Source organism: Trichomycterus rosablanca, chromosome 26 (genome assembly GCF_030014385.1).
Source record: "Trichomycterus rosablanca isolate fTriRos1 chromosome 26, fTriRos1.hap1, whole genome shotgun sequence".
In the NCBI taxonomy this organism is placed as follows: domain Eukaryota; kingdom Metazoa; phylum Chordata; class Actinopteri; order Siluriformes; family Trichomycteridae; genus Trichomycterus; species Trichomycterus rosablanca.
Window position 1 is genome coordinate 953218 of NC_086013.1, and position 27457 is coordinate 980674.

The following is a 27457-nucleotide window of genomic DNA, read 5'->3' on the forward strand; positions in this document are numbered from 1 at the left end:
AAATATAATAATAATTGCACTAATAAAATATTTAACAAAATATAAAAAATTTAACAATTTTAAAATATATCTAATGATAATAATAACCTCAATAATAATGTATTTTTATGTGAATCAATTTGATTGAATTTCTGTATTTATATTATAAACGTATATTATTTTTATGATGTATATTTTCTGTTGTTCTGTGAGCTGTTTGATCTCAGGTATAATATATGGATATCTGTATTTATATATATATATATACAGTATATATGTTATATATATTTGAGGTTATTACTGGACGTGCTGAGCAGTGAAAGTTCATTATTTTTTATCCTGCAGCAGCTACTGAAGCGTGATTATAAACTTATTAAAATTCTGACTTTCTAAGTGCTGAATATTTGTGGGAAAGCTTTAATGTGGAGATAATAAGAGGATGTGGATGCTCCTCGTACCTTCGCGTGATTATAAGCTCATTACTCACGTCTGGGTGTTTATACGGTTATGAGCTGGTATAAAAGCACTCGGGTTTTAATCTCATAACGTTCTGATGTAAATATTTACTTTTATTTGTGTAACGTCTTTAAACTTTGTTCTTCTGAATATGAGCAATAGTTTGTACAGTGAGAGCCAAAAGTATGTGGACACTGTCGACTCTGTGGCTCTCAGAATCAGTTCTAACGGAACATGACCAGGTTTCAGTCGCTCAGAACTCAGAGTCGGGCGGCGCGGCTTTAGCTGGCGGCGGATTTAAAACGTTGGCATTTATAAATGGCACGGTGCTCTTCTGCATAGCACTCGTGACCACAGCGACCTTTTCCAGAATGATTCGCTCTCCTCCGTCCTGCCTGTGACCCGGGAGGGTAAATAACGGAGGCTCTGCGTCTCCGGGTCTCGTACCGCCGCTCTTCACCCGCGCGCTCGAGATTAATAACTGAAGTGAAGCGACGCCGCCGGGAGGAACAAATTCTGATGGATTTAAGAAGAGAAACTGAAGCTGGAATGTAAACGACGTCCTCCAGCGCAGGATGGTACCAGAGCAGGATGGTACCAGAGCAGGATGGTACCAGGGCAGGATGGTACCAGAGCAGGATGGTACTAGAGCAGGATGGTACTAGAGCAGGATGGTACTAGAGCAGGATGGTACCAGGGCAGGATGGTACCAGAGCAGGATGGTACTAGAGCAGGATGGTACCAGGGCAGGATGGTACCAGAGCAGGATGGTACTAGAGCAGGATGGTACCAGGGCAGGATTGTACCAGAGCAGGATGGTACTAGAGCAGGATGGTACTAGAGCAGGATGGTACCAGAGCAGGATGGTACTAGAGCAGGATGGTACTAGAGCAGGATGGTACTAGAGCAGGATGGTACTAGAGCAGGATGGTACTAGAGCAGGATGGTACCAGAGCAGGATGGTACTAGAGCAGGATGGTACTAGAGCAGGATGGTACCAGAGCAGGATGGTACTAGAGCAGGATGGTACCAGAGCAGGATGGTACTAGAGCAGGATGGTACTAGAGCAGGATGGTACCAGAGCAGGATGGTACTAGAGCAGGATGGTACTAGAGCAGGATGGTACCAGAGCAGGATGGTACCAGAGCAGGATAGTACTAGAGCAGGATCGTACCAGAGCAGGATGGTACTAGAGCAGGATGGTACCAGGGCAGGATGGTACCAGAGCAGGATGGTACCAGAGCAGGATGGTACTAGAGCAGGATGGTACCAGAGCAGGATGGTACTAGAGCAGGATGGTACCAGAGCAGGATGGTACCAGAGCAGGATGGTACCAGAGCAGGAGCAGGATGGTACCAGAGCAGGATGGTACCAGAGCAGGATGGTACTAGAGCAGGATGGTACCAGAGCAGGAGCAGGATGGTACCAGAGCAGGATGGTACCAGAGCAGGATGGTACCAGAGCAGGATGGTACCTGGGCAGGATGGTACCAGAGCAGGATGGCACAATCAGTGCCCAGCCCTACAAATTCCCACAGTCTTGTAAGAAGCTTCTCAGAAGCCAGTGCTTTGATCTTGGTGACGTTTTCCATGTCCTTGTTGTTCTGTTGTGTAGATAAGGAGGCGTGGCCCCGTGGGAGGGGCTACGACGTGGGCGTGGTTGAGGTGGAGGGGCGTGTCATCCAGCAAGTCCCGCCCAGCAGCTTCTGGAGATTCAGCATGATGCTTCAACATCCAGAGTTCATCCGCTTCAACATCACACACACACACACCGCGCTGCTGGGTATCTACGGCCGGAGGAACACACCGCCCACACACACACAGGTACCACACACACACACTCACACACACACTCCCACATACACACACACACACACACCGCTGCTGGGTATCTACGGCCGGAGGAACACTCCACCTACACACACAGGTACAACACACACACTCATATAAACACACACACACAGGTACAACACCCACACACACTCACACACACACTCCCACATACACACACACACACACACACACCGCTGCTGGGTATCTACGGCCGGAGGAACACTCCACCTACACACACACAGGTACGACACACACACACACACTCATACACACACCGCTGCTGGGTATCTACGGCCGGAGGAACACACCGCCCACACACACACAGGTACCACACACACACACTCCCACATACACACACACACACACACCGCTGCTGGGTATCTACGGCTGGAGGAACACTCCACCTACACACACAGGTACAACACACACACTCATATAAACACACACACACAGGTACAACACACACACACACTCACACACACTCCCACATACACACACACACACACACACCGCTGCTGGGTATCTACGGCTGGAGGAACACACCGCCCACACACACACAGGTACTACACACACACACTCACACACACACTCCCACATACACACACACCGCTGCTGGGTATCTACGGCCGGAGGAACACTCCACCTACACACACACAGGTACGACACACACACACACACTCATACACACACCGCTGCTGGGTATCTACGGCTGGAGGAACACACCGCCCACACACACACAGGTACCACACACTCACACACTTACACACACACTCCCACATACACACACACACACACACCGCTGCTGGGTATCTACGGCTGGAGGAACACACCGCCCACACACACACAGGTACCACACACTCACACACTTACACACACACTCCCACATACACACACACACACACACCGCTGCTGGGTATCTACGGCTGGAGGAACACACCGCCCACACACACAGGTATGACACACACACACCACACACCCACATACACACACACAGGTATAAACACACACATACACACTCACATACACCCACACACACACCGCTGCCGAGTATCTACGGCTGGAGGAACACACCGCCCACACACACAGGTACCACACACTCACACACTTACACACACACTCCCACATACACACACACACACACACCACTGCTGAGTATCTACGGCTGGAGGAACACACCGCCCACACACACAGGTACCACACACTCACACACTTACACACACACTCCCACATACACACACACACACACACCGCTGCTGAGTATCTACGGCTGGAGGAACACACCGCCCACACACACAGGTACCACACACTCACACACTTACACACGCAAGAACGACACACACACACACACCGCCCACACACATACAGGTTCCATACACACACTCACACATACATACACACACATACTCATACACACACACACTGCTGCTGGGTATCTATGGCCACACACACACACACACCCACAGAGGTACGACCACACACACACAAACACACACACACACTGCACTGCTGGGTATCTACTGCCGGATAAACACACCGCCCACACACACACACGCAGGTATGAGCACACACTCAGGTACGACACAAACACAGACTTTTGTCACATCACTTTATCACTAATAGCATCAATGACCAAAATTGAAAACTATGCCAGTGTGGTGTCCCACAAGGTTCAGTTCTGGGACCCTTTGAGGTGCCAGAGATGAGATCAGAACCCTCTTCAGCCGAAGCCGTTTAGCCGCCGGCGTTCTCTCCTGAAACAGCTAAATCAGACGATAATCGCGTTTCCACAAACTTTAGCTCGTGTCAGGCAGCGATGCTCTTTTCAGCTCGGCTGCCAGATTGAAGCTCTGCGCGGGTTTATCGTAGCCGCGTGTATGGTTTTTAATCCGGATAATTAGCCGGCGGTTCTGTGTTTCTAATGATTTGGCGTGAGCCGAGCCGCCACCCGATAATTAAAGCTCGTTAGCGTCGATATCTTCCAGATGAACCATTCACGTCGTTAAGGAAATTATGGACGCGCATAATTAAATTCTGGGCTTCTCGTTGTTGTGCCTCGTGTTTGGGTGGGTGGTGTGTGTGTGTGTGTGTGTGTGTGTGTGCGTGTGTGTGTGGGCGGAGAAAAAGCGAGAAGACGCTTAATTATTGTCTGCTAATGAAGTGGGTTTTAAATGTGTGTGTGTGTGTGTGTGTGTGTGTGTTAGACCATAATCTGAGCCTCCCATATGGTAATACATATGTTTATGTAACCCACACACACACACACACACACACACACACACACACACACATGATTATTAAACAATACACAAACCACCACTTGTTTGATGTTCTGTAACTTCTCAAAGTTCAAAACTCTCATTTAACTTTGTCTAACTCTCACTAGTGTGTGTTTGGATAAAGCTGCCGGCTTCTCTGTGCCCGTATAAACAGAGCGACGGTAAGTCGATGCTCCGGTCCTGTTGGAACTGAATAAATGATTAAAAAAATGAATGTGTGTGTGTGTTTGTGTGTTTCTGCCTGCAGTTCGACTTTGTGAAGCTGCTGGACGCGAAGCTGCAGGAAGTCGGGCGGAGCGTTGCCATGACGACAGTGTTCATGGAGTACCTGGACGCGGGGACGTGGCACGTCGGCGTCTACAACGACGGCCGGAAGGTGGAGCAGGTGAAGGTGCAGAGCGCGGCTTTAGGTGAGAGACACGTACGAAACACACACACACACCACCCACACACACACACACACTTATACTTACACACACTCATACACACACACACAGGTATGAGCATACACACTCACACGCTCATACACTCTCATACACACACCACACACACACACACTTATACTCACACACACCCACACACACACACACACAGGTACAAGCATACACACACTATCATACACTCTCATACACACACACACCATCCACACACACGCAGGTACGAGCATACACACACACACACACACACTCATACACTCTCATACACACTCATACTCACACACACTCATACACACTCATACACACACACCACACACACACACCATCCACACACACGCAGGTACGAGCATACACACACACACACACACACTCATACACTCTCATACACACTCATACTCACACACACTCATACACACTCATACACACACACCACACACACACACCATCCACACACACGCAGGTACAAGCATACACACTCATACTCACACACACTCATACACACTCACACACACTCATACACACACACTCTCATACACTCTCATACACACTCATACTCACACACACTCATACACACTCATACACACACCATACACACACACCATCCACACACACGCAGGTACGAGCATACACACTCATACTCACACACACTCATACACTCTCATACACTCTCATAAACACACACACTCATACACTCTCATACACACACTCACACACACGCGGGTACAAGCATACACACATACTCATACACACACACTCTCATACACACTCATACTCACACACACTCATACACACTCATACTCACACACACTCATACACACTCATACACACTCATACACACACACACACACACACACACGGGTACAAGCATACACACATACTCATACACACACACTCTCATACACACTCATACTCACACACACTCATACACACTCATACTCACACACACTCATACACACTCATACACACACACACACACACACACACGGGTACAAGCATACACACACACTCATACACCCTCATACACCACACGCAGGATATTACAAGACGGGGGATAACAGAGATCGGCTCATGACTCTCCGTGCGAGATACGGATCTCCATATGATCTCCATACTGGTTCAGGTGAAAAGAAGCGGTCGGGGCTGCACACGTGTCAGAGGGGGTGAGTGTTAGTCACGGCTCTTTTTGGTCAAGACCCCGCCCACTTTTAGTCTCGTCTTTTCCCACCTAGCAGACCAGTGGCCAGTTTTGAATCCCGTTAGATGGTCTTTAATAAGGACGATCCAGACTCGTGACTCGGGGCTCATTTCTTCACCGTAGATTCGAGAGACGATACGACTGCAGTGTAATTAAACCCTGATCAGCTTGACGTCTCCCTCACGAGGTCTCGCTCGAGTTTTAGGGGGAACCGCGGGGCTACCGGTCAGGCCAGAGGGCGTGATGGAGAATTCGTTAGGAATTCGTTCTGCTGCTTCTCTCGTTTGTGAATATAAATGAAGCTACAGACGAGTCGCGTCTGGTGAGAAGTCGAGCATCTAAGTGCATGAGGAGTAAGAGAGATCGATCACTCACGCTCAGCTTGTTCAGTCCGCAGGAGTACAAGTACCGACATTTCACCTCTTACTTAAGGACGTTAAAGTTCCCGGTTGCAGCGTTGGGTGCGTAAAAGTCAAAGTGTCGTGGTTCTAGTGTAGTCGAGCGAGCCACTGAAGGAGTTTGGTAATGAGCCACGTTGTCGTCCTTCCTTTTAATTGATGACGAGTGAAAATCCGCTCCAGGTGGAGGTATTTCTACATATCACGGTTCCTCCCTTTCAGACTTGCCACCTCCTTGGTTTTGCTTTTCTCGGTTTCAGAGATCTCGTCCGGCATTGTGGTTGTTCGGGGGTGTCACGTTTGGAACTGCCCTTGAAAAGGGGGCCACAGAGAGGGACAGACGACCCCTTTTCCGAAGAGATCCCCACATAAGGGAATGACGTTTGATGCGGGCTGCGCCAGTTGATGGTGTGGTGTTTAGGGTTCCGTATGTTTCCTTATTTCCGGGAGCTGGGTTGGCGCAGACGGGCGGAGCAGCCTGTCAGTTCTCAGCCAGCGTGGAGTCTTTATATCAGCAGGAGAACTGGTACTCTGGTCCTGCGTGCCACCTCTTTGTTGTAAGGTCAGAGTTCCCAGAGTTGATTTGCCCATCGGAGGACTCAGCTAGAAAAAAACCCTTGAGAACTCGCAGAAGAACCTTGATTGTTCGTGTTGGCGAGACGATTCTTGAATACGTCTGTGTGATGTTTATTTTTGAAAGGTTTTTCTCTGATGGCACAGGGTTGGTACACTCATCATGTTGCTGATGTGCATGTTTGGCTTCCTGAATCACCTTGACTGTCTGTTTGTGATAAAGAGCTCTTGTTATCACTCTTGTCGAGCCTCGTGAAGAGTCTTGTGCTGGTTGAGTGCCGTTCTGCTTTTTTTACATTCCGCTGTTGTCGTTCCCGACTCGGTGTTGCTATTGAGGAGTCGTTGTGAAGGTCAACGAATGCAGAGAGAGCCAGAGATTCGTCTGTTTGTCCAAGGAAAGACTTGGTGGAGCTTCTGTAATCCATTATTAATCATTGGATGGTCCTAGTGGCCATAGTATCCTTATCTGTCTGTACTTGGAGGTTCTTTTCACTAGGAGAACACTTATCGAGAGTACCGAGGCTCAGGCGGACTTTAATCAAGCAGAACATCTTCAGAATTTGCTGCCTGGTAGCAAGAGCATTTTAGGAAAGCAAGAGTTCCTGAATCACCTGAACTGTCAGGTTCCTCCAAAGAGGTTCCAAGGGTATGCCAGACCAACCAAAGATCCGAGAGAGGCGGGATTCTTGATCATAGCTTCTACTGGTAGTTCAATAACACACCCAAACGTCCGAACCTGTGGTTCCTCTTGGACAGAGCAGGATTACTGTTGCTGACCGGTCTCCGGATGGTCTCAGGATGGTCTAAACCCACCTCACGTTCCCTGTTAGTGGGTGAACAATCCAACGCTTGGTGAATTCTGCTTCTCAATGATTGGAAGACCAAAAGACGACGTCTCTATCCTTGAGGTAACATCTCTGGTTTAAGACCCCAAAAAGCCAGAAGGATCGTCAGGTCCTGCTTTGTTGGTTGGTGCAGTTGCTTTCACAAGATGTTTCCATTGTTGGAGAACCAGAGCAGAAGAATCCATCCCACGTCCACAAAGTTCTGCCCTCCAGCGTAGATCTTGAGAAGATCAGTCTGTTTGTTTAAGACTTGTTCAAGGAGAACTTAATACTTAGACCATGCTAATCGCTCTCTCAGAGCTTCTCAGAGAGTCTCTTGGCCTCACAGTTGAGGAGTTATTACGAGTTAAAACAAGAGTGAAGAAACAAACAGACCTTGATGCATTGTTCTCAAGGTGCCTCTTTGGAACGTTGCAGGTAATGGGTGGGATGGGCTGGAGTTAGAAGATAAGACGTGTTGAACGGTTCCTCACCTCTCTGGAGGTGAAACATGTCATTACGGCGGTACGGCGGTGGGCCGCGAGTCCGAGGGTTCCTTTATGGACCCGCCGTTCGTACTCATCAATCTGGCTGAGCTTCTCGGAGCTCCGGGTTAAGAGCGACTCTATGATTTTTACGCCCCGTTATGATCCGCGGCTCGCTTTTATCGTCCAGGAATCAATTCCAGGAAACACAGCGGCAGAGAGAGAGAGAGAGAGAGAGAGAGAGAGAGAGACATACCTAGAAATATATATATATAAAATATTTATTAAAAATGTCTCAGTGAAGGGGGAGAACGTGCAGAGGTCAAACAAAAAAAAACAAAAAAAACTTATTAGAACAAACCATTAAATGATCACTCCAGTGTTTCTTCATCTTTAAACAGAAACCTTTGGTACTAAAATGGAAAGCTTCAGTACTGGTACTGAAGCTTTGGTACTGGTACTGGTAGCTTTGGTACTAAAACAGAAACCTTTGGTACTGGTACTTGTAGCTTTGGTACTAGAATGGAAAGCTTTGGTACTAAAATTGAAACGTTTGGTACTGGTACAGGTAGCTTTGGTATTAAAACAGTAGACTTTGGTACTGGTACATGTAATTTTGGTACTGAAACAGAATTGTTTGGTGCTGGTACTTGTCATTCTGGTACTAAAATAAAAAGCTTTGGTACTGGTACTGGTATCTTTGGTACTAAAACAGAAATCTTTGGTACTAAAACAGGAGGCGGATTATCATGGATAATTTTGGAATTCTGGTATTGGGAGCTTTGGTACTGGTGCAGGTGTTTTGGTACTAATACAGAAACCTTTTGTCCTGGTATGGTTGTATGTGTAGTACTAAAACAGAAGCCTTTGGTACTGGTACTCGTGGCTTTAAAGCTAAAATGGAAAGCTCTGGTACTGGTACTTTTGGTACTATAACAGAAATCTTTGGTGCTGGTACTCATAGCTTTGGTACTAAAATGGAAAGCTTTAGTACTGGTACTGGTAGGTTTGGTACTGGTTCAGGTAGCTTTGGTACTAGAATGGAAAGCTTTGGTACTAAAACAGGAACCATTAGTACCGGACCTGTAAAATAAAAGTACAGAACCATTTTTGGTACCTAAAAGGTTCTGGTTCTTTGGGCAGTAAAAATGGCCACTCTTCTATTATTACACACACACACACACACACACTAAATCAATATGAATGTGTGTGTGTTCCCTGCAGCCAAAACTTTTAATAGATGATATAAACGTTGATGTGTGTGTGTGTGTGTGTGTGTGTGTGTGTGTGTGTGTGTGTGTGTGTGTGTAGAATTGAGCGACGGCTGCTCCACTAATTGTAACGGGAACGGCGAGTGTATTTCGGGTCACTGTCACTGTTTCACCGGGTTCCTCGGACCGGACTGTTCCAAAGGTAAACACACACACACACACACACACACACACACAAAGTAAAAGCAGAGCAAAAAAAGAGCTAAACAGCACCTAATTAGTGTGTGTGTGTGTGTGTTTCAGACTCTTGCCCCGTGCTGTGTAGCGGTAACGGCGAGTACGATAAGGGTGTGTGTGTGTGCCACCCGGGCTGGAAGGGGGCGGAGTGTGAGGTGGAGGACGGGCAGTGTATCGATCCCACCTGCTCCAACAACGGCGAGTGTGTGGACGGAGTGTGTGTGTGCGCTCCCGCCTTCAAGGGCAACAACTGTGAGGAAGGTGTGTATCACAACCACACACACACACACACACACACATTTTGCATATAATAATATAATAAACTAAGTAAATTGTACGTGTGTGTGTGTGTGTGTGTGTGACAGTGGACTGCATGGACCCGACCTGTTCGGGCCGAGGTGTGTGTGTGCGCGGCGAGTGTGTGTGTTCCGCGGGTTGGGGTGGAGACATGTGTGAGACGCCCCTCCCCGCCTGTAAGGAGCAGTGCTCGCGACACGGAGTGTACCAGCCTGAGACGGGAGTGTGTGTGTGCAACCAGGGCTGGACCGGAACCGACTGCTCGACAGGTGAGACGCACACACACACACACACACACACACTTTTTTAGGTTTACACTGTTGTTTTTGAGATCAGGTTTGTATCTAGACTGGGTTTAAGACTAGAGGTTTGGAGACCAAGGACCAAGACCCTGGAACATGAACAAGCACAGCAGGCACCTGCAAACACACCTTCTGCACTTTTAGCCTGTGTATAAGTATAGGAGCCTCAACAAACCCGACTTTTCTCCTCTTGTCACCCAAAACCGAAATCCGGGAACCGGAACTCCAACAGTGCACAAATTCCCACAGACACACTTCAAAGTCGGCTGCTGTTCTAGCTGAAAGGTCACAGAGTTTTTGAAACGAGGCGCCCGACATGCTCACGATCAGGCGTCCGGATACTTTTGGTAACATGTGGTGTGTGTAAAGTGTTACTGTAAGTCAGGAGCGGATCAGAACTGAAGCTCATGAAGAGACGTGGGTGAAGGAGACGTTACGAGAACCTCGGCGTCCTCATGAACAGTACATTTCAACTTTTTAAGTATCTTCACCTCATTTTTACTCTCGTCTGAGAAGTGCAGCGAACTCAAAACGAAGCCCTAAAAGCTTCTGAGGATGAAAATCTTCTGATAGAATTAGAATCGACCCTAAAACTCCACTTTTCTCCTCAAAAGACGTCCGGGACATTGATTTTCCGCGTAAGACGAGGCGCGGATGTCATTGATCAGTGATCTGAGCGGGTGTGTATTGATCGGTCATTAGGAGTAACGTGGTACGCATCGACGCAGGTTAACACACCCGGTAAAAAAAGACGGGGAGCGTTTCTTATGGAGTCACTGCATTAAGGTTTTATCTAGTTTATAAACCATTAGGGCATGAGAGAACATGCCAAACACCTCACAGTCTTTTCCTATAGGCAGGCGACTCACCGGCTCCCCCCACAGACACCCACCGACTATCAGAAGTATCTTACTGGTGTGTATTTGTTCCCCCATTTACAAAAAGTAAGCTGTACCACCAAAGGCACCACAAAGATCCGGTTCTTCACCTAACATGGGTTCTAAAGGTTTAGCACGTTCTCAAGCTTCAGGAATCAAAGGTACAGACGGCGTATCCACTTCCCCCCGTCACAGGTACCTGAGCTAACAAGTAAATTTCACCTGAGGGCGTGTATTTCCTTCCTTCCTTCCTCTATCCTTCCTTCCTTTCTCTATCCTTCCTTCCTTCCTTCCTCTATCCTTCCTTCCTTCCTTCCTTCCTTCCTTCCTCTATCCTTCCTTCCTTCCTTCCTCTATCCTTCCTTCCTTCCTTCCTTCCTCTATCCTTCCTTCCTTCCTCTTCCTTCCTTCCTCTTCCTTCCTTCCTCTATCCTTCCTTCCTTCCTCTATCCTTCCTTCCTCTAGCCTTCCTTCCTTCCTCTATCCTTCCTTCCTCTAGCCTTCCTTCCTTCCTTCCTCTATCCTTCCTTCCTCTAGCCTTCCTTCCTTCCTTCCTTCCTTCCTTCCTCTATCCTTCCTTCCTCTAGCCTTCCTTCCTTCCTTCCTTCCTCTATCCTTCCTTCCGCTAGCCTTCCTTCCTTCCTTCCTTCCTTCCTTCCTCTATCCTTCCTTCCTTCCTTCCTCTATCCTTCCTTCCTTCCTCTTTCCTTCCTTCCTTTTTCTTTCCTTCCTTCCTTCCTTCCTTTATCCTTCCTTCCTCTATCCTTCCTTCCTTCCTCTATCCTTCCTTCCTTCCTTCCTTCCTCTTTCCTTCCTTCCTTTTTCTTTCCTTCCTTCCTTCCTTTATCCTTCCTTCCTCTATCCTTCCTTCCTTCCTTCCTCTATCCTTACTTCCTTCCTTCCTTTTTCTTTCCTTCCTTCCTTCCTTCCTTCCTTTATCCTTCCTTCCTCTATCCTTCCTTCCTTCCTCTATCCTTCCTTCCTTCCTTCCTTCCTTCCTCTAGCCTTCCTTCCTTCCTTTTTCTTTCCTTCCTTCCTTCCTTCCTTCCTTCCTTCCTTCCTCTATCCTTCCTTCCTTCCTTCCTTCTTATATCTTTTCTTATTTCCTTCCTTTCTTTTCCTCCTCCAACGTTTCTCATCTTCTATTTCACATCATCTCTGTGTGTGTGTGTGTTTGTAGAAGTGTGTCCTGTGCCGTGCAGTGCCCGCGGCACGTGTGTCGGCGGGCGGTGCCAGTGCGAGGACGGCTGGGCGGGGCCCTCCTGTGACAGACAGGCCTGTCATCCAATCTGTGAGGAGCACGGCGAGTGTAAGGACGGGCAGTGCGTGTGCCACCCCGGCTGGGAGGGGGAGCACTGTACCATCGGTGAGTCCTGCCCGCATTCAGTCACAGAAATGCCACAGTGCCATAAAAAACATCTTATTAGGGTTCTGTGTACTGAGGGAGCTGATCAGGGAGGCAGTGGGGAGCAGGGAGGGTCGATAGGTTCTCACACAGACCCCATGTGTCTCTCTTTTATCTGTTAGTGTTAAAGCTCAGAGTTCAGGATCAGAACAGAACGCTCAGGAACTCACAGTCGCTTCAGGCGGAGATACACTCTGAAAAGAACACGCCGAACTTCACAAACTCCACGGCTACACACACACACTCACATTCACACACACACACACACACACTCACACAGACACGCACACACACATACACAGTGAAGCTTGTTTCCTAGGAGATTCTTGTTCAAACCCTTATGACAAAAAGAAAAGGATCTCCAGCTTATCAGTTTATTACATTCAGAATCAAACAGTTGATACGTGGAACAGTGGTCTGTTTGCCAAGGTCAGCAAGTAATTACATGTCTGTCATGACACTGTCCTCAGTCAAGCAAGCTTTCCGAGAATTCAGCGCTCAATCTTCATCAGTATGACCCGCAGCAATCATATATATATATATATACTGTGACAGCATACAGTCTAAGCAATTGAAGGTTAAGGGCCTTGCTCAAGGGCCCAACAGTGGCAGCCTGGCAGTGGTGGGACTTGAACCATCAACCTTTTGATTACTAGTCCAGTACCTTAACCGCTAGGCTACAAATGTCCAACTGTCCTATTATTTGGGTGGTGGAGCATTCTCAACACTGCAATGCAACAACATGGTAACAACACGGTAACTACTTGGTAACTACATGGTAATCACACAGTGGCTTGTGTTTATAACAAATCTAATTATTATTTTATTAAAGTTTGTTGAATTAATAACGTAATTGGATGAGATTGATGCACTCCGGGCCGTCTGCGAGGAAAGACGACGTCACTGATGCTCACTGCTCATTATTATCTGGACAGAACTGAATATCGGATCAGATCCGGTAATTGAATCAGACCGAGACGATTCAGGACGTGTAACCGAATCAACAATGATCGACTCTTGGAAACCATTAAAACTATTAGATAGAGAAAAAAAAGCCTTTAATGGGGACCAGTATGTGATTCTGTCTGAAATTGAAACTATATTTCACGTCTGAGGGTGCAGGGCGGGGCTGAGCGGTCGCACTGGGGCCACGAATGGGCTGCTCTGTAAGCGACAAGTATTCCATGGCTCTCTTGGGAGAGAGCGAGGCGAATCCCCACTGTTACTCCGTGCTCCCTCTGCTGGCTTAAATCGGCCGTACAGCAGGACGCGACCCAACGTGGGTGGACCTCCGAACCTCCGTTACGTTAGATGATTAATTTAGTGAGTGTGTACAGTTGTATGATGTCATCTAGTGATTGATTGGGTACAGCTGGTGACTTCTCTGTGCCCATATAAAAAGCCACAAAGTATATAGAACAGAACAGAACTATCAATATGTGAAAGAACACCGTAACTGTCCGAATGGTCAGACCAGGAACCAGCAAAAACTGGTCTGTTATGAATTAGAAGCTGGTAGAACACTGGTGTCCACAGTCGAGCAAGCTTCAGTTACATAGCGAGTGTGTTTATTTGTCTGTGTATGTGACGTACGTCCTCTTTTTCTTTCTTCTCTCTGCAGCTCATTACCAGGATTTACTGGATAAAGGTACGTCATGAAGCTTAAACTATATAGTCAAAAGTATTTGGACACCAGACCGTGAGCTTCTCTCTCTCTCTCTCAGGTGTGTGTCCCGGCCTGTGTAACAGTCACGGCCGGTGTGTGCTCGGACAGTTCGGTTGGAGGTGTGTGTGCCAGCCCGGATGGAGCGGAGACGGGTGTAACGTCGTCATGGAGATGCAGTGCGGGGACAGCAGCGATAACGACGGAGGTAAATGGATGGGCGGGGTTATGGGAAAGGGGCGGAGTCACTAAATAGAGTCATTTATTTAATTGAGCGGAGGACGGAGTGCGTGAAGGACGTAGCGTATTTAGATCGGAGGAGAAACACGCACACACACACACACACGTTCATTATCATTTATATTTTATACAGATGAGCTCAAAAGTTTACATACACTTACGGAGAAGCCGAAAGTATATGGACACCTGACCCTGATTGAAGCCAAAACCATATATGGAAATGTTATATTCCATGTATGGAAATAAGAGTTGCTTTGAATAGCTGAACCTTTTAAGGATGTGTCTTGTCCATATATGGAAATAAGCAGTTTGATTGGGTGAAAATTTAAGACCATATATGGATGTGTAGATGCGTTGTGTCCAGCTTTGAATAGGAGAATGATTTAAGACCATATATGGACGTGTGGGTGTGTCTAAGTTCATATATAAAAATAAGTGCAGATTTAAATAGGCGAACCGTTTAAGGCCATATATGGACATGTGGGTATGTCATGTCCATGTATGGAAATAAGCAGCTTTTAAAAGGGGAAACATTTAAGACCATATATGGATTTGTGGGTATGTCGTGTCCATGAATGAAAATGAGCAGCTTTGAATAAGTGCATTTTTTAGGACCATATATACGTAGATGTGTGGGTGTGTCGTGCCTATATATAGAAATAAGCTCTTTGAATAGGCGAACTGTTTAAGACCATATATGGATATGTGAGTTTGTCGTGTCCATATATGGAAATGAGCTGCTTTGAATGAACGAAACTTTCAAGACCGTATATGGATTTGTGGGTGTGTCGTGTCCATATATGGAAATGAGCAGCTTTGACTAGATGAAATCATTAAGACCATATATGGATGTGTGGGTGTGTTGTGTCCATATATGGAAATAGAGCAGCTTTAAATATGCAAACCTTATAAGACCACATGTGGAAATGTGGGTGTGTCCTGTCCATATATGGAAATAAGAGCAGCTATTATGTGTGTGTGTGTGTGTGTTACAGACGGTCTGGTGGACTGCACCGACCCGGATTGCTGTGGGCAGCAGGTATGCGCGAACTCGCCGCTGTGTCAGGGGTCACCTGACCCTCATGATGTCATCCAACAAAGCTCCACCCCCTTAAAGTCGCAGACACCGGGTTCGTTTTTCGAGCGGGTGCGGTTCCTCATCGGCAACACACACACGCTGCCGGGAGATCTGCGCTTCGACAGCAGGTAACACACACACACACACACACACAAACACACACACACTTGGACCACACATTTAAACCCACCGTGTGTTGATTATCCAGTCGGGTGTGCGTGATCAGAGGACGGGTGTTTGCGTCTGATGGAACTCCGTTGGTTGGCGTGAACGTCACGTTCCAGCAGAAACCAGAATATGGGTACACACTCAGCCGGCATGATGGCAGGTAACACACACACACACACACACACACACTTCCTGTGACTGGATGTGATAGTGTGGAGTGTCACATTCATGAGATATGGGCACAGAGAAGTTCCCGGCTGATAGAGCCTCCGTGTCTGTCCTGTAGTTTCGACCTGCTGGCCTCGGGGGGCGTCTCGGTGACCCTGCTGTTCCAGCGGGTTCCCTTCCTGTCCCAGACTCGCTCGCTCTGGCTGCCGTGGAACCGCTTCCTGGTCATCGAGCGGGTGATGATGACACGGAGCGAGGCGCCGCCCCCGACGTGCGAACAGAAGAACCTGATTGGTCCGAGCCCTGTGGTTCTCCCCGCCCCGCTCACTCGATTCGCCGGACGCTGCGAGGAAAGAGGGCCGGTCGTACCTGAGCTACAGGTGAGCCGCGGTTTAGCCGTGTTCCATTACCAGCTTGTTTACCGGTTTGGGACACGCCCACAGTATGGCGGCGCGTTCTCTCTCTGCAGGCGGTGCAGGAGGAGATCGAGATGGCCGGAAGCTTCGTGAAGCTGAGTTACGTGTCGTCCCGGGCGCCGGGGTACCTGTCCGTGCTGCGGGTCCTCCTCACCCCGGCCCTGCTGCCCCCGGGGCTGCTGAAGGTGCACGTGTCCGTGTGTGTGGAGGGGACGCTCGTCTCCAAAACGTTCCCCGCCGAACCCAATCTCAGCTACGTTCACTCCTGGAACAGAACCGACGCCTACGGTCAGGCGGTCGTCGGCCTCGCCCACGCCCTGGGTGAGTCTCAGAGTGTGTGTGTGTGCGTGTGTGTCTGTGTGTGATGTCAGAACGAATCAGGTTCCTGTAGCGACTGTCACCCGGCGTCACTGTTAGCGAGATGACTGAACTGGTTATTGTATTAAATCTCCTTCACTCCTCTTGTTGGCACTTCAACAAACAGGATCGAATTTATATCAACACTGGCAGCACGGTGGCACAGCTGGTATTGTGGTCGTCACACAGCAACCATTGTGGGACCCCTGCCCCCAGTCACTGTGAGGAAGGAGTTTGTCATGTTCTCTCTCCGTCCATGTGGGAGGATATTTTTTTATTTACAATATTAGTATTTATTATTGTTACTATTATTATTATTATTATTAACTATAGTAATTATAATATTTTTTGTAAATATATTTACAAAATATTTATTTATTTTGTAAAAAAAATATTATTATTTACTATTATTATTAATATTTATTATAATAATTTATTATCATTTCCTTTAATAATTATAAATATTTATAATATTTCTATAATTATTATTGTTTACTATTTATTATTATTATTTATCATTTATTTTTCTTGCTATTTATTATTGTTATTATTATCATTATTATTATTTATTGTTGTTATTATTATTTATCATTTATTATTAGTATTATTATTATTTATTATTATTATTATTATTATTATTTATTATTATTATTTTATTATTATTATTATTTATTGGAGGTGCTCGGGTGATGCACTACTGCTGAGATCTGGCGATCCAGGTTTGGAATCTCAGTGGTGCTGTCGGCCCGTCGGGCGTCTGCATGTACATAATTGGCTAATGTCCGAGGATGGGAAGGGGGGTGTAGCCGAAACAGCCCAGTCATTGTGAGGTGCACTTGTCAGTGCTCTCAGTGCAGGTCCCAAACCCGGATAGAAATTCGGGTTCGGTCGGGGGCATCTGGTGTAAAAATGACTGTGCCGAGTCTGGTATGAGGGACCAGAACCGCTGTAGCGGAGGCAGCCGAAAGGAAAACAATAAATGATCATGATGGGTAACTAAAAAATAGCACAAAATACTGCAGAAGGTGTGTTTGCGGGTTAAATTAATCTCTAGCTGTGAGGGATGGACTGGAACGAGGCTGCAGGGGGTCGAGTTTGGGGTTCGCGGGGACAGAATGGGGATGAGGTCGGGGGTAATTTCATCTGTCTAAACTCTCTAATTGAGAGTGGAAATAGCAGTGTGTGTGAGAGTGTGTGTGAGAGTGTGAGTGTGTGTGTGAGTGTGTGTGTGTGTGTGTGTGTGTGTGTGTGTGTGTGTGTGTGTGTGTGTGTGTGTGATTAACCTGTGAGTAATGACTAAGCTCTTCACAGTTGGAGACAATGTTCTGGCCACATTAGGATTCCGAACACTCTCTCTGTAGAGCAAACCCATTTCCTGCCAACACACACACACACACACACACACACACACACACACACACACTGATAAGCAGAGGATGTAATTTATGCAGGACTGCTCCCGCTCTCTCTGTTTGTTCAGAACTTCGTGCGGTTGGATGGACGCCGCGTTTCCGTTTAGCTTCGTTCAAACGCTCGTTGTTAGAATCCGCCAGAAAACGTGGGTGTGGCTCCCTGGTGTGTTTGTGGGCGGAGTTTATTTTTACACATGAATAAAAAAAAACTTACAAGTCCCCACCACTTACCACTTAGCCCATGTGTCTAGATTTATCACAGCACATATATAATTATTTATTAGATTGATGATGTAGTGTGTGTTGATATGTGTGTGTGTGTGTGTTAATGTGTGTTGTGTGTGTGTGTGTTTTTGATGCAGCGGTGGACTGTGTTAAGTGACAACAGTTTTCCGAAGTGCTCCTGAGCCCATGTGGCTATAATTATCACAGCATATATTTAGTATATATACTTAGTTATCAGATTGATGTAGTGTGTGTGTGTGTGTGTGTGTTGACGTGTGTGTGTGTGTGTTGACGTGTGTGTGTGTGTGTTTGTGTGTTGACATGTGTGTGTGTGTGTGTGTGTGTGTGTTCTCGATGCAGTGGCGAACTGCATTAAGTGACAACAGTTTTCCGAAGTACTTTTGAGCCCAGATTGATGATGTAGTGTGTTGACATGTGTGTGTGTGTGTGTGTGTGTGTGTGTACAGTATCCGTAGGTTACGAGTATGAGGAGTGTCCAGACTTTATTCTGTGGGAGAGGCGTGTGGTGGAGCTACAGGGTTCTGAACTCATCTCCTCCCAACTGGGCGGCTGGACGCTGGATAAGCATCACACGCTGCACGTCAAGAGCGGTGAGATAAAAACGCAGAAAAACGCAGAAAAACACATAAAAACACATTTTATCAAATAAAAACCTCCCCTTCCTCTGTGCTCGTAGGGATTCTTTACAAAGGCGACGGGGAGAACGTGTTCATCTCCCATCAGCCCCCGCTCATCTCCACAGTGATGGGGACGGGTGCGGTCCGCCCGCTCGCCTGTCCGAGCTGCGACGGTCCGGCGGCCGGGCTGAAGCTCTTCTCTCCGGTGGCGCTGGCGTGCGGATCGGACGGGAGCATCTACGTGGGGGATTTTAACTTCGTCCGCAGGATCTCGCCCGACGGGCACAGCGCCGCCCTGCTGGAGCTCAGGTGGTTCTGCACGCGCCGTTCGTTCGGGGCTACGCCTCACGACGTTAGAAATAACAGATAAACGCCGCGTCTCATATTTATTAACCTCCTCTTTTCTTCTCTCTCACTTTCTGCTGGCCGGAACCTCCAGGAACCGAGATTTCAGACTCAGGTACTCAGGAGTTCGTGCTTTACTTTCTATTTCATTCATTTAAAGTCCTTTATTTATTCACACACACACACACACACACACAGTGCTGATGAACACACACGTGTCTCTCTCTCTCAGTGGGGGGGCGGGGCTGCAGTACTACCTGGCGGTGGACCCCCTGAGTGGTTCGGTTTACCTGTCGGACGCGGCGGGTCTGAAGCTGCTGCGTCTGCTGTCTGTGAACGACGTTCGGGACGCCGGGCGTAACGCCGAGGTTGTGGCGGGAACCGGAGAGAAGTGTACACACCCCAACCTGAGGGAGTGTGGGGACGGGGGCAGAGCTACACACGCCTCGCTGCTCGGTCCTAAAGGTACACACACACACACACACACACACACACACACACTCACACACACACTCACATATACACACATACATATACACACACACTCACATATACATATACTGTATACACACACACACACCCCAACCTGAGAGCGTGTGGGGACGGGGGCAGAGCTACACACGCCTCACTGCTCGGTCCTAAAGGTACACACACACACACACACACTCACATATACACACATACATATATACACACACACACACACACATATATATATATATATATACACACACACACACACACTGTCCAGGGTGACTTAAACTGCTGAAGGATGAAGAACTTTCTGTTAATTTGGGCGAATCACCATCAGTCCTTCATCACAGCTGAGTATCAGAGGGAGGAACCGGTGACGGGGTGTAACCCCCCTGCAGACCTCTCCTTCAAACCTGAATGAGAACCGAGTGTGTGTGTGTGTGTGTGTGTGTGTGTGTGTGTCGGATGATAAATGATTGTACTTACCTAATTAATCACCTGGACTAACGAGGCTTCGGGCAAGGTGTTAGATTAACGAGGCTGAATCAAATGATACACACACACACTCACACACACACACACGGCAATTAGAGTAAAAATAAAAAGCACATTTGGTGGAGGAATACTGAGAGCGCAGCGTGATCCATCATACGTGATCAGACTCTGACTTTAAAGATGCAGCCGGTGGCCGACAGAGGGCGCTGTTGTGCTCAGGGGAACTGAGTATATCCAAAAATAGAGGAAAAATGACAAGAAAAAGGATGTTCATTCTATTTATAGCAGTAATGAAGGGTCACGTCGGCATATGATGACGAGAACACTAAAAAAACAGTGAAATATGGTGGAGGGAGCATCACGACATGGAGCTGCTTCTGTTTCATCAGTACTGGAGCATCACTGAAAGTACCCGGACACGGTCAAGCGTCAGGTGTATATACCCTCCTCGTACGCCATCAGGGTCTCCAGCAGCGGAGTATTACCTGGCTATGACTAAACTGCGATGAAAGGGAGAACATGCGTAAATCCATAACACAGTTTGTGTGATCTGTGCCGTCTCTCTCTCTCTCTCTCTCTCTGCCAGCGTGCCATCCTGTGAGTGCCCACTAGCACAGTTTACAGCGATAATTAGCACCCTGGGGCGGCCGTGTGACTCCAGACCCTCTTTTGTTCGTTTATTTGTTTGCGACTCGTTCTGTGCTGCTTGTCCACTCACTGACCTCCATCCCACAACCACTTTATTTCACTTAAGAGAGGCTCAGCGGCGGCAGTGCAGGACCCCCGGGGGGGTTTGGGAGGAAGGATTGTGGGGGGTCTGGAGCGTTAGGCAGCTTTAGCGTCCTGATTATTGGATTGTTTTCTGTACCCTGGTTTTCTGCTGTAGGGGGGCTTGGTGACCATTTTTGTGAGGCCCGTCTCGCTCCCTCCACTTCTGTACAGGGGCCTCGGACTACTAACCAGGGTCCTTACACAGCCTCGAAGACCCCGCCCACTTTTTAGTCCCGTCTTTTACTAACTCTTTATTCACATTTTCGTTTCCGGTATTCAGTAGACACTTTAATTTAAAGTAAGGGTTAAGGGCCTCGCTCAGGGGGCCAACAGTGGCAACTTGGTGGCATTGGGGCTTGAACCAGCAACCTTCTGATTACTAGTCCAGTACCTTAACTACTGAGCTACCAGTACTCTGTTCTTCAGACACTGAAGTTCTGGAATTTACTGGAACTAAAGGACCCAGACTTTTGTGGACATGTCCCAAATCAGCCTAATGTGGGCGTGTCCCAAATCACACTTAAATAGTCCCATGTGGACATGTCCCAAATCACACTTAAATAGTCTAATGTGGATGTGTCCCAAATCACACTTAAATAGTCCCATGTGGACATGTCCCAAATCACACTTAAATAGTCTAATGTGGATGTGTCCCAAATCACACTTAAATAGTCTAATGTGGATGTGTCCCAAATCACACTTATATAGTCCCATGTGGACATGTCCCAAATCACACTTAAATAGTCCCATGTGGACATGTCCCAAATCACACTTAAATAGTCTAATGTGGATGTGTCCCAAATCACACTTATATAGTCCCATGTGGACATGTCCCAAATCACACTTAAATAGTCTAATGTGGATGTGTCCCAAATCACACTTATATAGTCCCATGTGGACATGTCCCAAATCACACTTAAATAGTCTAATGTGGATGTGTCCCAAATCACACTTATATAGTCCCATGTGGACGACATGACATATGGGCCACACATAAACCATCCTAAACACACACTCACACACACACACACACACACTCACACACACACATATTTTGTTGGGATGAGTTACGATTGCAGTCACTGGTTTTGGTGGACGTAATAAAAAGCCTGGTTTTGACCCGATATGACTAAAGAACGACCCACGCTATCCCCTCACTGCTACCGTATCAAACTCGTGAACGTTATCACTGGTGACATGCGAACATCAGAAGTGCATTGCGACTGCCTTGCGACTATAACAGCCTCCTCTCCTCCGGGACGGCTGTGGAGAATTTGTGTCTGTTTATTGAGGTCAGACACCAGCGTGTGTGTGTGTGTGTGTGTGTGCAGTAGAATCTCTGATCAGTTTTAATTGCTACACGTGTTTTGTCCTTCGTCAGGCTGAGGAGGGGGTGAGATAACGAGGACGGGCGTGTCTCTGTCTCGTTCTCTCGCCGGTGTAGAGTCGGGGTGAAGGACGGGACGGGGCGTCACATCTGTTCTGCTGCGCTGATCATTAAGGTTGTTCCTTTCATTAAGGCAGTGATGTGGCACCTAATTAGCACTAATAACCAGATACGTGTAAACAAACTGACACAGAGTGTGTGTGTGTGTGAGTGTGAGTGTGTGTGTGTGTGAGTGTGAGTGTGTGTGTGTGTGTTTCACTGCTCATTTAAAAGTAGCGCCGTCATTAGTGTCTGTTTTACTGTTTTATTTCTGTATTTCCTCCCTTTTTCTCTCAGTTTAGTCATAGCCAGTTCCTCTCCCTCTGCTGGAGACCCCGATGGTGTATGAGTTTGGTATATTCTCCTGACACACCCTCCCTCCGACACGGCCACACCCCACCGACCCCTTCTTATCCCCCCGTACTTCGGTGGATCGGCGCGTTAGGTCGGTCTCACACACGTAGAGTCACGCGCTGATCTCCACGCTCCTCCACTTCTGTACAGGCGCCTCGGCCTACTAACCAGCGTCCTTACAGTGTCCAAGACCCCGCCCACTTTTAGTCCTGTCTTTTCTCACCCGGCAGACTAGTGGCCTATTTTGTCTGTTAGGGGCGCCCAGCCACACTCCCACAGTCTGATGTGGAGGTGTCCCAAATCACGCTCATATAGTCTAGAGTGGACGTGTCCCAAATCACACTCATGCGTATAGTCTGATGTGGACGTGTCCCAAAACACGCACATATAGTCTAATGTGGACATGTCCCAATTTACACGCATATAGTCTGGTGTGGATGTGTCTCAAATCACACTTATATACGTAGTCTGATGTGGACATGTCCCAATTTACACGCATATAGTCTGGTGTGGATGTGTCTCAAATCACACTTATATACGTAGTCTGATGTGGACATGTCCCAATTTACACGCATATAGTCTGGTGTGGATGTATCTCAAATCACACTTATAAAGTCTAATGTGGGCATGTCCCAAATCACACTCTCATAGTGGATGTGGGCGTGTCCCGTACGAGTTTCACCATCAGATCACCATCTAACAGAACACATTAGAATGCAGGAGCTCATGTGAGGGGTGAGGGATGAAGACCGGCGGTGCAGCTCCAGCGTATTTATCAGGAGAGGAAACGTTCAGATCGGTGATCCACTGATCCACCGGGCTTTCAGACGCGTATATCAGAACTTAGTGTCGCCGCGTTTCTATATAAAACCTTTCAGACGAGCATGGAGTCTCTACAGGGCTCATCGAAGCCGGAGAAATAAACGCAAACCAACACGCCGTCCCTCATCAAATCCTCGCTCCCTGAACATACAGCAAATAAAACACAGCCGCTCCCCAACTCCCCGCCTCAATTAACGGGAAAAAGGAGGAAAATAAACGTTTAATAAAGAATACCAGGGGAGGAACCGCGTTCACACCAAGGACACAAACACAGTGTATCATAAATGTACGTTTACTTACAGATAATGATGTAAAACGTGTTTCATTTAAAAGTGTGTGTGTGTGTGTGTGTGGGTTTAAGAATGTAAATTTACTCACTGATGCTGCCAATACGACCTCTGCTGGCTGATCAAGGTGCTGCACGGGGCGGGGGGGGGGGGGGGGGGGGGGGGCACTTACAGAGTAGCATAGTGTGTCTCATTAGAGAGCACAGAGAGCGGTGTTGGTATTAGTCCTCTAAGCCCATGGTGATCTATGGATGTGTCCCAAATCACACATATATTCACTACACAGGCCACATTTCACCATCATCGGCCTCAGACAGACAGACACCTTTAGATGTCGCCCGGTCGTTTCTGTCTGACAGGAAGTGATGTCACAGTGTCGCGCTCTGTGTGTTCCAGGAGTCGCCGTGGATAAACGCGGCACCGTCTTCTTTGTGGACGGGACAACCATCCGCAAAATCCAGAACGGCGTCATCGCCACGGTGATCGGGGCGAACCCGGGCGCCCAGCCCATCAGCTGCGACACCTATATGGACGCCAGTCAGGTAAAACACACACACACACACACACACTCTCTAACACACACACACACACACACACACACTCTCTAACACACACACACACACTCTCTAACACACACACACACACACAGTTACATACACACACTCTTTCTCACACACACACACACACTCTCTAACACACACACACACACACTCACACTAACACACACACACTTACATACACACACTCTTTCTCACACACACACACTCTAACACACACACACACACACAGACACAGTTACATACACACACTCTTTCTCACACACACACACACACACACACACTCTCTAACACACACACACACTTACATACACACACTCTTTCTCACACACACACTCTTTCTTACACACACACTTTCTCACACACACACTCTTTCTCACACACACACTCTCACACACACACACTCTTTCTCACACACACACACACACACACACTCTTTCTTACACACACACTCTTTCTTACACACACTCTCACACACACACACACTCTTTCTTACACACACACTCTCACACACACACACACACTCTTTCTTACACACACACTCTCACACACACACACTTACATACACACACTCTTTCTCACACACACACACACACACACACACACACACTCTCTAACACACACACACACACACACACACTTACATACACACACTTCCTCACACACACACTCTTTCTTACACACACACTTTCTCACACACACACACACACTCTTTCTCACACACACACACACTCACACACACACACTCTTTCTTACACACACTCTCACACACACACACACTCTTTCTTACACACACACTCTCACACACACACACACACTTTCTTACACACACTCTCACATAAACACACTCTCTTTTACACACACACACACACACACACACACACACACACTCAGAGTGTGAAGTTGTCCACCCCATTAAGGTTCATAAATCGCTGATTCTCCATGTTTTTTGGAATATAGCCCTCAGCATCTTCCCACACACACACACACACACACACACACACACACACAGTTCAGACGGTGCAGCGAGTGTGTGAGTGAAAAGCACACACTGAGGCGAGAGTACCCGGGAGACGAGGCGCCGCAGGCCATTGGCTGAGAGAGCGAGCTCATTTACATAATCCTCTGCATAACCAAGATAGGGGCCGCTTCATTCTACACACTGTCCTGCTCCCACACACACAAACACACACTCACACACATGCACACACTCACACACATACACACTCACACACATACACACTCACACACACTCTCACACACACAAACACACACTCTCACACACACACTCGCCCAATTCAATCATGGCCTTTCCATATGGAGTGTGTCGACGGGGCATCATTCTACTTTCTTTCTCACACACACACACACACACACACACACACAAGCTCAAACACACACTCTCTCACACACACACTTATAAACATTAACACACACACTGACACACACAGGCACACTCGCCCGCTCAATCATGCCCTTTTCACATGGAGTGTGGGCATTATTCTACATTCTCTCTCTCTCTCTCTCTCTCTCTCTCACACACACACACACACACACACACTTTCTCTCACACACACACTCTCTCTCTCACACACACCTCTGACTCTCTGTACCTGTGTGTGTTACCTGTAGAGTGTTTTTACGCTTCATAACGTTGTGTGTTCGCGTCCCCAGGTTCTCCTGGAGCGCCCCTCAGACCTGGCGCTCAGCCCCCTGGACGACTCCCTCTACGTCCTGGACAATAACGTGGTGCTGAAGATCACAGACGCGGGTCTCGTCCGAGTGGTCGCCGGGAGACCGGCGCACTGTCCGTCCCCCGTGGTGTCGGACCCGAGCGGCTCGGCCAGGCCGCCGGTCCGCACGGCGCTGGAGGGCGTCAGAGGCATCGCCGTGAGCCACGAGGGGCTGCTGTACGTCTCCCAGAGCGACGACAGGAAGGTCAACCGGATCCAAGTCCTCAACGCCGACGGAGAAATGACCGCGGTCGCCGGGGCGACCAGTGAGTGCGACTGTAAGATCGATCCGGACTGCGAGTGTTTCTCAGGTGAGTGCGTGGGGAATCGTTACACCTACACGCTACGACAACATGCTAATCACGTGTGTACATGTATTCATGTTTACTGTCTGTGTCTGTAAGGTGACGGCGGTTACGCGCGTGACGCCAAGTTAAAATCCCCGTCCTCGCTAGCCGTCTCTCCTAACGGTACCCTGTACATCGCCGACGTGGGCAACCTGCGCGTGCGGGCCCTCACACCGCCCCGCCCTCGCCCGTCGTCCTCGCCCTCCTCGGCGGGTCTGTTCGAGGTTCCCTCCGCCTCTCAGCAGGAGCTCTACGTCTTCGCCGCCAACGGCTCGCACTTGCACACGCGCTCGCTGGTCACCGGGCACTTCCTGTACAACTTCAGCTACACGGGGGCGGGGCTTCTGAACTCCGTCACGGCCGCGGCGCCCGAGGGGGGCGTGGTCACCGTGAGGCGGGACTCCAGCGGGGCTCCTCTGTGGTTGGTCGTTCCCGGTGGGCGGGTCTACTGGCTGACGATTAGCAGCGTGGGGACCCTGAGGAAGGTCTCCGCCCTAGCGCACGAGCTGGCGCAGCTTAGTTACCACGGCAACACCGGACTCCTGGCAACCAAGAGCGACGAAAACGCCTGGACCACCGTCTACGAGTGAGTTTACGTGCACCCGAAAAAGTGCCTCGGGTTCAACACCAGAGTGTGTGTGTGTGTGTAAGTGTGTGTGTGTGTGTGTGTGTGTGTGAGCATTTTCAGAGCTGAGA

General features: G+C 48.1%; 1 protein-coding gene across 3 annotated transcripts in view; it reads left to right on the forward strand.

The window, feature by feature from the left end:
• tenm1 (teneurin transmembrane protein 1) overlaps window positions 1–27457 on the forward strand; it is a 92030-nt gene that overhangs the window by 58529 nt on the left and 6044 nt on the right. The window contains exons 7-25 of one of the 3 annotated variants that reach the window (XM_062989027.1): window positions 2050–2258; window positions 4791–4953; window positions 9767–9868; window positions 9970–10164; window positions 10269–10469; window positions 12561–12746; window positions 14407–14433; window positions 14510–14656; window positions 15684–15894; window positions 15975–16094; window positions 16221–16482; window positions 16572–16839; window positions 18980–19123; window positions 19210–19459; window positions 19590–19610; window positions 19728–19960; window positions 24521–24666; window positions 26356–26725; window positions 26819–27347. In XM_062989027.1, coding sequence (XP_062845097.1) covers window positions 2050–2258; window positions 4791–4953; window positions 9767–9868; window positions 9970–10164; window positions 10269–10469; window positions 12561–12746; window positions 14407–14433; window positions 14510–14656; window positions 15684–15894; window positions 15975–16094; window positions 16221–16482; window positions 16572–16839; window positions 18980–19123; window positions 19210–19459; window positions 19590–19610; window positions 19728–19960; window positions 24521–24666; window positions 26356–26725; window positions 26819–27347 — 3784 coding nt within the window. Of the gene's footprint in view, window positions 1–2049; window positions 2259–2494; window positions 2593–2973; window positions 3115–4790; window positions 4954–9766; window positions 9869–9969; window positions 10165–10268; window positions 10470–12560; window positions 12747–14406; window positions 14434–14509; window positions 14657–15683; window positions 15895–15974; window positions 16095–16220; window positions 16483–16571; window positions 16840–18979; window positions 19124–19209; window positions 19460–19589; window positions 19611–19727; window positions 19961–24520; window positions 24667–26355; window positions 26726–26818; window positions 27348–27457 lie in introns of those variants that run through there. The other 2 variants (XM_062989028.1, XM_062989029.1) reach the window with 2 other exon arrangements.